Genomic DNA, 9,839 nt, shown 5'->3' on the forward strand with positions numbered 1-9,839 from the left:
AAGCAATACATCCATATTCAAATTACAACTGCAGTAGCTAAGGTTGTTTTGTTTTTGCTATTTTGTAGAATCCGTAAAGCACAATATGGGATGCATGCTCGCCAAAGTTTGACTTATTAAAAGTTTTTGGCATTACGTGGGTTACACACAACAACAAAGATGTTTGCTTTGGTTTATTTTTTATGTTTTTTTTTTTTGTTGTTGTTGTTGTTGTTGTTTTTTTTTTATTTGTTTGTTTTATTTTATTTTTTTATGTTACAGTAGCTGAAAACAGAAAACATTTTCAAGAGTTTTAACCTTTTTTATTCACCCCTGGGAAAAAGAACAGTAGTTAGAAGAAGTACCAGAAGAAGTAAACTTATATTTTCCCATAAACCCTGGAAAAATCTTTGGCCATGTCTATCATGGCAGTTCAGGCTCATGTTTATTTACTGTAAACCTAATTGTTTACTCTGGGAGATAATGAATCTTATGCTAAATATATTTACACCAGCATGGTAATATTTTACTTTCTATTTTCATTCTAAATAGAGCTGACATCTCTATTTTTACTCTTTTATATTTGTTTGTCTAATTAATAAACAGATATAAACATTGAAAAACACACAAGAAATTTTCAGTAGTGTGGGGAGAACCATTGACTAGTGTACGCATTTAGTGTCATTTTATAGCTTCAAACGTGGTTCATTGAATGAGAATTTTGAGGCGGCACTATTCATTTTATATATTGCTTAAAAGTACACAAATACAAGTAATGCATTTCATGTAAATGCATATAAATAATCAACTGTATAAATATAAATACATTACACAACTACATTTTGGTGTGGTCCATGGGGCAAATGAGTTCAGTTTGGACTATTTGTCCCCTCTCAATGAGTCAGCTTTTTACTGTACACTACTAATAGGTACAATGACCCCTCAAACAAAAGGGTCAGCTTGTATTGGTGCCTCCAACAAGTTCAAGCCACATCTGTGTACTTACTGAAAAAAGAAAAAAAAGGCACAAAAACAGCAGCAGGCTTCACGGCTAACCTGACTCTGCCTGGTAGGTTCTGTGTGTGAAGTCACTCTTCAGTTTTACTGGCAAACCCAATAAACTAGGTAGGAAATCTTGTGCTAGGCCACTTCTCCAGTGGCGGTTAATATTAATTTGCATATCAAATTGTGTGTACCAGCATAGTTTGTTTGAAGGCTTTTTATTTTGCCATTTTGTATGGCAGATAATTCAGCAAACAAGGGTCGACACGTCCTAAAGTGTGACATGCTATACTCATCTAAAACTATTTTAAACTGAATGTTGCTAATTCTTTTATAATGCTTATGAATGCAGCTTTTATGAAGTCATTGAGAAACTACATGGAATATTTGAACTTTTAAAAATTCATTTATCACAAACTGCAGGGCAATTAAAAATTAACTAGTGAAAAAAAAAATAATAAAGTGAATAAAAAGGTGAAAAACTTGAAGTGGTGAGCAGTGTAACGTACTGTATACACTTTTCCTTTTACAGTCATATAAATATAAACTTGAAATCTTGATGTTAATTAAAAGAAAGCCTATGGACACATTATGTGTCAACTACCTGAAAATACACAGCCATGAAATAACTATCAAATGTCTGATATTTATGATGTCATACCAAAAAAAGTATTATCATTGTCATTGGAATTATAATTTAATTATCATAATCATTATCTTTACAGTAAAGGACCCATTTGAAGGGCTCATTATGGAAGGCATCACAGGACACATTGTGCAGCTAATGGTAATGGGCATTTTGCTGGGGTAAGCTTCCTAATAACCATAATTGTACAACCTCTTTCACAGTGTATTACATAACAAATTGCAGTTCTTTCTCATTTCATTTATAGTAAAAGAAAATCCATTCTACTGAGAAGAAAGTCTGTTATCCATTTTTTAAAAACATTTATCTCAAACTGACCAAATGTATCCATTTCTCTTTGTTTGCCTGGTGTTAGCATGAATAAATTAACCAATTATTTAATATCATTATATTCATCCATTATAGATAAGCGTGCCTGAGTGTTTTCACTGTAACCTTTTTGTATCTTGTTGCTGGACAGATAAGGCTTTCCATGAACAGCCATACTTTGTCTGATGCTAATCGGATCTCTGTTTGGTAATTGACAATATGCATCCTTATTAATATCCTCACTTTAATGCATATTTTATTATTTTGATTAGATAATCATCAAGTGTTTAAACTGAAGCAAGGGCATGCATAGTAAAACTTTAAATGCATATAAAACCCATTCATCTTATGAATATATAGGCTATAAATACAAAAACTTCATCTGGTGAATGCTTATATGTAGTGCTTTGTAACGGAGCTCTTGTCACTGTTCAATGCATGATTATACTGTAAATACGAGATGACTTTATAGAAAAGAGACACACGAAGCATGGACATTATTTAATGTTTATTTATATAACCATTTTGATTTTGATAGACAGTGTCCATAGAGAAAAGGGAAATAAATCAGTTTGAATAATACCGGATTATTGAACATTTATGACAAGCGATAGCTTATTTTCACCTGTTGAGAATTAATGCTTATTTGTTAAAAGTCATTGTTTACTTTAAAGTGTTTATATTGCAATACCTCATAGTAGATTATAGTAAAAGTGCATATTACGTTTCCCATCTGTTTGTGTGCACAGCTGGAGTGAAAACATTTAAAAATAAGAGTCCCTGTTGTATTTCTGTCTTGTTTATGTTTAAAAGTCCAACGTTATGTCCTAAATCTTAATTTTGGTTGCACAATAAAATGCATCTGAGATTTTATTACATTTGGACTTTCCTTACACTTCACAGTAAGGAAAGTTTAAGAACATTTTATTAGAAAGAAAACACATTCAATAAATGCATTTTAAAAACTATCGGCCAATTAATCGGTTACTGGCTTTTTCCACCACCTTAGTTATCGGTATCTGCAAAATCCAATACCAGTGGACTTCTACCAAACAGTACACGCGTAATGTGTTGATGATGAAATTTGCATCGCACACATGGTAAACCGAAGTATACATTGCCGTTAAGTCAAAAAAGACAGTGCTATTTGCCTGACGAAAATATTGAAATATTACTGACTTGCAAGATCTGGAATTTGCGCCATGCAAATTGTGTTCAGCAAAAAATTTTTTGACATGTTTGCGCAGTTACCTGATTTGCATTATTCCTTAAAGTGTTAGTTCACCCAAAAATGAAAATTTTCATATTATTTACTCACCCTCATGCCATCTAAGATGTGTATGACTTTCTTCTGCAGAACACAATCGAAGATTTTTAGAAGAATATCTTAGCTCTACAGGTCCATACAATGCAAGTGAATGGTGATCAGGCCTTTGAAGCTCTAAAAAGCAGGCAAAGTCAGCATAAACATAATCCATCAGACTCCAGTGGTTTAATCAATGTCTTCTTTAGCGATCCAATTGGTTTTGGGTGAGAGCAGATCAAAATGTAACTCCTTTTTCACTGTGCATCGTGACAGCAGTCTCCTTGGCGATCATGATTTCAAGTTTGATTACACTTCTTATAGCGGCATCTAGCGCTGCATGCCTGCGTCAAGCACTTGGAAGTGTAATCGAGCTTGAAATCATGGTCGTGCCTAGAGACTGTAATGGCAAGATGTACAGTGAAAAAGGAGTTCACTCAAAACCAACTGGATCGCTTAAGAAGACATTGATTAAACCACTGGAGTCGTATGGATTACTTTTATGCTGACTTTTCTTCCTTTTGGAGCTTCAAAGGCCTGATCAAAATTCACTTGCATTGTATGGACCTACAGAGCTGAGATATTCTTCTAAAAATCTTTGTTTGTGTTGAACAGAAGAAAGAAAGTCACACACATCTGGGATGGCATAAGGGTGTTAAAAGAATTAAAATTTTTGGGTGAACAATCCCCTTAGAAAATCTGAGAAAACTCAGAAAGTGCATGCAAATAATTTCACAATTCATACTTAGTGAATTCCCCCCATAGTGTGGCCTGCCCGGGACATGGGGCAATCCAGACCCCTGACTATGATGACACCTCCACTCCTGAGATCCTAAACCCATCTTGGATGGCCACCATCCCTGACATCTACTCTCTGTCAGACGTGACAATGCCTGGCACCCACAACACCATGGCTCTGTACGGTGGCACACTGGCTGAGTGTAACTCCTGGTACCTCGCCCTACAACTGCATGCTGGAATTCGCTTTCTGGATATTCGTGTCCGTCATGTGAGAGGCAAGTTGACCATCCACCACGGAATCTCGTATCAGTATGCTCATTTTGGGGATGTATTGATGGACGTTGTGGCTTTCCTAAAGGATTATCCTACTGAAACGGTGTTGATGAGACTTAAGGAAGAGTTGAGTGACACAAACGATATCTATGGGGCAGTAGTGCGCTACATTAACGAGTATGCACATTGGGACCTGCTGTGGCACAGCCGTGAGATGCCCACTATGGGAGAGGCACGAGGAAAGTTGATTGTGCTGCAAGACTTTACAGGCCCTGAGCTGGGAATGCGCTACAACTCGTTGGACATTGCAGATGACTGGCAGGTAAGGACAGATATTCAAGAAAGTCTTCTGTACTTCAGGTTCTGATGGATTTATGAAATCTGGTAACTTTTGGCCCTGTGGACTTAAAACACTTTTGGAAAAAAACAGTTTTCACATTTTCTACTAACAATGTCCATAATTGGATATACAGTACATGCATTACATGAGAATTTTGTTATTTTTTTCAAAACCGTCATTTTTCTGGAAAAATAAATGTCATTCCCACCATGGCTGCCCACTTCGCACTGCTTAAATATGGGACAATAGTCATCCTGTATGGGATGTCTTCATTTTGGCCAAAATACATCATGTTTCAGCTATTACGGGACAACATGCAAACATAACCAAATCTCACATTATGTATTTAATGTAATAACATTCTAAGGTGAAACTTACATTTAAAACAGTGTTAAAAATGACAAATTTGCCTTGTTAAGACTAATTTCACAGCTAACATTTCATGTAACCTAAATACACTCACAATTAAATAATTTTTTCACACTATTTGCTAGGGCTGGACGATATGACAATATATATTGTGGTGATGATATAAAGTGTCAATTGCTAGAGATTTTGCTATATTGTTTATTTTGCGATATGTAAATATCCATGTGCATGGCGAGTGCGTGTCTATCAGTGGGCAAGGCTTCATGTGAGACTGAGAGAATTGAAGATACATAACATGGTTTTTCCAGGATTTAAAATTTCAGCAAATTCAGTAAGATTCATGTTGAGTTCAGCACTTCATAACTTCTAAATATGCTTCTCATCTGACACGCATCTGTGTTTTGTCACAGTGTGTCATCGTTATGTTTCCAAGGACTCTTATTTTGATATAGTTTTTGTCTTCTGCCCTCTGTTTTCCATGAACTTAATTTCCCACGGTGCACTGCCCTCATCACAGCCATCTGTTCCCCATCATCCTCACCTGTTCTCCATACCCTCATTTACTCCTGCTTGTATAAATATCCTCAAGTTTTGTTCCTTCTTTGTCTGTTCTTGTTTGTTGCTACATGAGTTCAGTTCTTGTTTGTTGTGTCCTGAGTTCACGTTTATTTGTATTACTATCATCATCATCTTCATTGAAAGACTGCACTTAGATCCAGTATCTCCTGTCTCATCTCAGCAACTACTCGCTACAGAAGAACTGACCTACATGGATCTAGCGGCTGTCAGAATTCTTCTTTCAAGCTAGGGGACCATCCAGTTGAGGATCACATCTGTGAGTTTTTAGAACTGGCTAACGTGGTGCACTATGATGGCCGTGCTCTGGTGATTTTCTTCAGGGTCAGTCTAAATAGTGCACTACAGGCACAGATGCCTCCGGCGGATCCTCACTGGACATTGTGAGACTACGTGGAGGTGGCTCTGCAACTTTGTGACTCCCCTTTCACTGTAGGTAAGGCGGATGAAGACATTGGATCACCTCCCACAGTAAATGCCCCACAGCCTTCCACGGCCCCTTGCTCCAAGCCTTCCACGACCCCTTGCTCCAAGATTCCATGACCCCTTGCTCCAAGTCTACCACGGCTCCTTGCTCCAAGCCTTCCACGGCCCCTTCGTCCAAGTCTTCCATGGCCCCTTCGTCCAAGTCTTCCACGGCTCCTTCGTCCAAGCCTGCCATGGCCAACGATCCAGTGCCCACACCTGCCAGGGCCAACGATCCAGTGCCCACGACTGCCACGGCCAACAAACCAGCGCGCACGCCTGCCACGGCCAATGAGCCAGCACCCACGCCTGCCACGGTTAAAGAGCCAGCACCCATGCCTGTAGCCTCGACCATCCCAGAGCCGATGCCTGTAGCCTCGACCATCCCAGAGCTGATGCCTGAAGCCTTGTCCATCCCAGAGTCAGCTCTCACTGTGCTAATAGGCATGGAGTTAATTCCCGCCCATGTGCCCACTCTGTTTACCCTTCCCCCTCCGCTGGTTCCATCCAGCATCATAGACTCGCTTTTCCGTCCAGCATGATGGCCCCTTCTCCTCCGTTGCCTCCACCCAGAACATTAGCTCCTCCTCCTCCTTCTGATCAGCCGGTTCCCCTCAAGTCACCGGCTCAACGATCGGCCCCAGTGACTTCCCAGACAAGGGTATCTGTCAACCCTCCGACTCTGCCTTGGCCCTCCGAGACCTGGACTCCGCCTTGGCCCTCCGATCCCTCATCATCACCTCGGCTCTACATCCCCTCATCTCCACCGTGGACCATCAGCCTATCGCCGTCACCGGGGTCCCTCATCCCTCCAGCTCCACCTTGCCTCTCTGATCCTCCGGCTACGCCTCGGCTCTACGTTCCTTCGGCTCCACCAGAGACCTCCCTCCCTACAGCTCTGCCTTGGTCCTCAGTCCCACCGACTCCACTTCAGTCCTCCGATCCCCCAGCTCCGCCTTGGTCCTCCGAGCCTCTGGCTCCACCATGGTCCTTCGAGCCTTAGGCTGCTCTCCGGGCACTAGAATCCCCAGTTCTGCCCCTCGAGCCACTCAAGTCTCCTCCTTCCATGGCTCTGCCCCTCAAGTCTCTCACGGCGCCACCTTCCATGCCCCGCCCGCCTTCGTCGAACCTCCCTTGGCTCCGCCCACCTTCGTCGAGCCTCCCTTGGCTCCGCCCTCACCCCCTGAGACTCCTCCTCCAACAGCTCTGGCCGCCCCATCTCCGGACCTATCTCCAGCCCTGCCATCGGGATCTCAAGTCCCCACTCCTGCTGCTCTGCCTCTGGATCTGCCTTCTAAGTCTCCACCTCCTGCAGCCAGGCCGCCTGACCCTGTCCCTGTTCTGTGGCCTCCTCCCAGTCCTCCTGGCCCTGTCCCTGCTCTGTGGCCGCCTCCCAGACCTCCCGATCCTATCCCTGCTCTGTGGCTGCCTCCTAGGCCTTCCGATCCTACCCCTGCCCTGTGGCCGCTTCCCAGGCCTCCTGTTCATCCCCAGACTCCTCCCCACCCTCCTGATCATCCACCAATTACTCCTGAACATCCTGATCACAGTGTGTCACCATTATGTTTCCAAGGACTCTTATTTTGATATAGTTTTTGTCTTCTGCCCTCTGTTTTCCATGAACTACATTTCCCACGGTGCACTGCCCTCATCACAGCCATCTGTTCCCCATCATCCTCACCTGTTCTACATTCCCTCATTTACACCTGCTTGTATAAATACCCTCTAGTTTTGTTCCCTCTTTGTCAGTTCTTGTTTGTTGCTACACGAGTACAGTTCTTGTTTGTTGTTTCATGAGTTCACGTATATTTGTATTACTATCATCATCTTCATTAAAAGCCTGCACTTAGATCCAGTGTCTCCTGTCTCATCTCAGCAAATACTCGTTACATGTTTCACATGACCGTGTTGCGAGTGCTATATCTGGAGTATGCAATTGTATGCGAGTCCAGCAGGCTTCCCGATATCTGTGCTCCTGAAACAGGAGAGCGCAGAGCTAGATCACTCGCACTACCCGGCTTCATTCGATAACATGCTGCAGACCACAAAACATTTTTGGAGAAAGTGCTATGGAGAAAGTCAAACATCTCAAACTAAATGTGTTATGTACCAAAATAAAGGGGTTTTAAACTATACATCATCACTCTTACAAAAATTATGTTCGAATTATAATATCGATTCATGAATTATTTAATTAATTGACTGGATTCTCCCAAAAAATTGCCTTTAAAATATGATTATTTTGTGATTAACATTTTTTATTGATTCATACAGAAAAGCAAAATATATACATAGAATCAACATTTAACCCCCACTATTACCCCTCCCAATCCCCAACCCCGCCCTGACCCTCAACAAACATTCCTGTGGTCACACATGAGTATACACACCCACACAAAAAAAAAAAAAAAAAAATATATATATATATATATATATATATATATATATATATATATATATATAGATAGATAGATAGATAGATAGATAGATAGATAGATAGATATAATAATCACACTCATTTATACCGATACTAAAATATGAGTATTTAATTTAAACCAATTTTTATTGATTTTCCAGAAAGAATTTGACTAAATCATTATACATATCGTTATCGTGATTTAAAAGTATTCATATTGTGATATAAGATTTTGTTCATGTTGCTACTTTTTGAATAATTTGACAAAATGGCTGGAAATCACCCACAAATATATATATAATATATATATATATCTGTGTGTGTGTGTGTGTGTGTGTGTGTGTGTGTGTGTTACTGGGACATAACAATGCCAATTGTTGAAAGAAACATCCAGGAAAGGGGTTATCTGAAATAACAAAACAGTCATTTGAATCATTTGACAGGGTTCCTAAGAATACACTTTTGAGACTCTTTATATTTAGCTTCCAGAGTCCAATTAATCTTCATAGTCAGCTGTCTTTGAAAGTCCATCAGAGAATGTTTGTGATCCCTTACCACATTATTAAATGGAACTGATAAAAGCCTCACTTATTCTCGCCCCAGGTGTCCTCTCTGCAGTCAGAGGATGTGGAGAAGAAATGGAGAAGTGTCTACAACCATCTGGAGGCAGCTGCAGTTAGTAACAAAGGCCGTATGTTCCTAACCTACAGCAGTGGTGCCAGCATCCTGGCACACCCCAATGCCCTGGCCAAGCTCATAAACCCACGCCTACATGAATATCTGACAGGCTACATTTTTCAAAACAAGGGATTCGGTATTGTAACAATGGATTTTCCTGGTGCAAAGTTAGTGCAAACAATTATTGGCTTCAATTAAAGAGAGACAATGACAGGAAGTCAGAACTAATATGACTAAAACTGGGCAAAATACTAATATAGTATAAAAATACAAAATAATCTAAAAAATATTAATTGGCACAAATCCCAGGTATTGAAATTTCCATAACTGTGACAGAAAATGTTTGAGCTTGGTGGCAATTTTTGGAATATCTGACACTTAGTGTAATAAAGCACTTAGACAAATTCCTGTCATAACACCATGTCATGACAAAATTTGAAATAAACATGCTCTCCAGTCTCTCCATCAGGACTTTAATTAGACAGATGTGCTTTTTTAAAATGTCTGCATCATGGCACTGAAAACAGAACATGCTGTCCACCTTAAAAGTGTTAAAGGAACAAATCTGAAAAATGAAAATTCTCTCACCTCTCTCTTGTATGACTTTCTTCTTGTGTGGAACACTAAATTAGATATTAGGAAGAACGTTAGCCTGAAGGCGTGGTCACACATACCTTCTCACAGCATTCTGTGGGAGAAATACAATAATCTCAATGGGAATCCATGCAAGTTCCGGTGGCGA

At 40.3% G+C, this 9,839-nt stretch overlaps 1 protein-coding gene across 1 annotated transcript; it reads left to right on the forward strand.

The window, feature by feature from the left end:
- Positions 1-970: 970 nt before the first annotated feature.
- On the forward strand, positions 971-9,609 carry si:dkey-266f7.9 (uncharacterized protein LOC100006223 homolog). The gene is made up of 4 exons (XM_051671820.1): positions 971-1,104; positions 1,707-1,788; positions 4,005-4,575; positions 9,023-9,609. The coding sequence occupies exons 2-4, from the start codon at positions 1,733-1,735 to the stop codon at positions 9,293-9,295; spliced, it is 900 nt and encodes a 299-aa protein (XP_051527780.1). The 5' UTR covers positions 971-1,104; positions 1,707-1,732; the 3' UTR covers positions 9,296-9,609.
- Positions 9,610-9,839: the final 230 nt, after the last annotated feature.

Source organism: Myxocyprinus asiaticus, chromosome 34 (assembly GCF_019703515.2).
Source record: "Myxocyprinus asiaticus isolate MX2 ecotype Aquarium Trade chromosome 34, UBuf_Myxa_2, whole genome shotgun sequence".
Classification (NCBI taxonomy): domain Eukaryota; kingdom Metazoa; phylum Chordata; class Actinopteri; order Cypriniformes; family Catostomidae; genus Myxocyprinus; species Myxocyprinus asiaticus.

Excerpts from the sequence above, each read along its gene's own strand:
- si:dkey-266f7.9 (XM_051671820.1), top strand. The coding sequence starts at position 1,733 with ATGGAAGGCATCACAGGACACATTGTGCAGCTAATGGTAATGGGCATT. Across the intron at positions 1,789-4,004 it reads GTAATGGGCATTTTGCTGGG|TGTGGCCTGCCCGGGACATG; the intron begins GTAAGCTTCCTA and ends TTCCCCCCATAG. Across the intron at positions 4,576-9,022 it reads ACATTGCAGATGACTGGCAG|GTGTCCTCTCTGCAGTCAGA; the intron begins GTAAGGACAGAT and ends TTCTCGCCCCAG.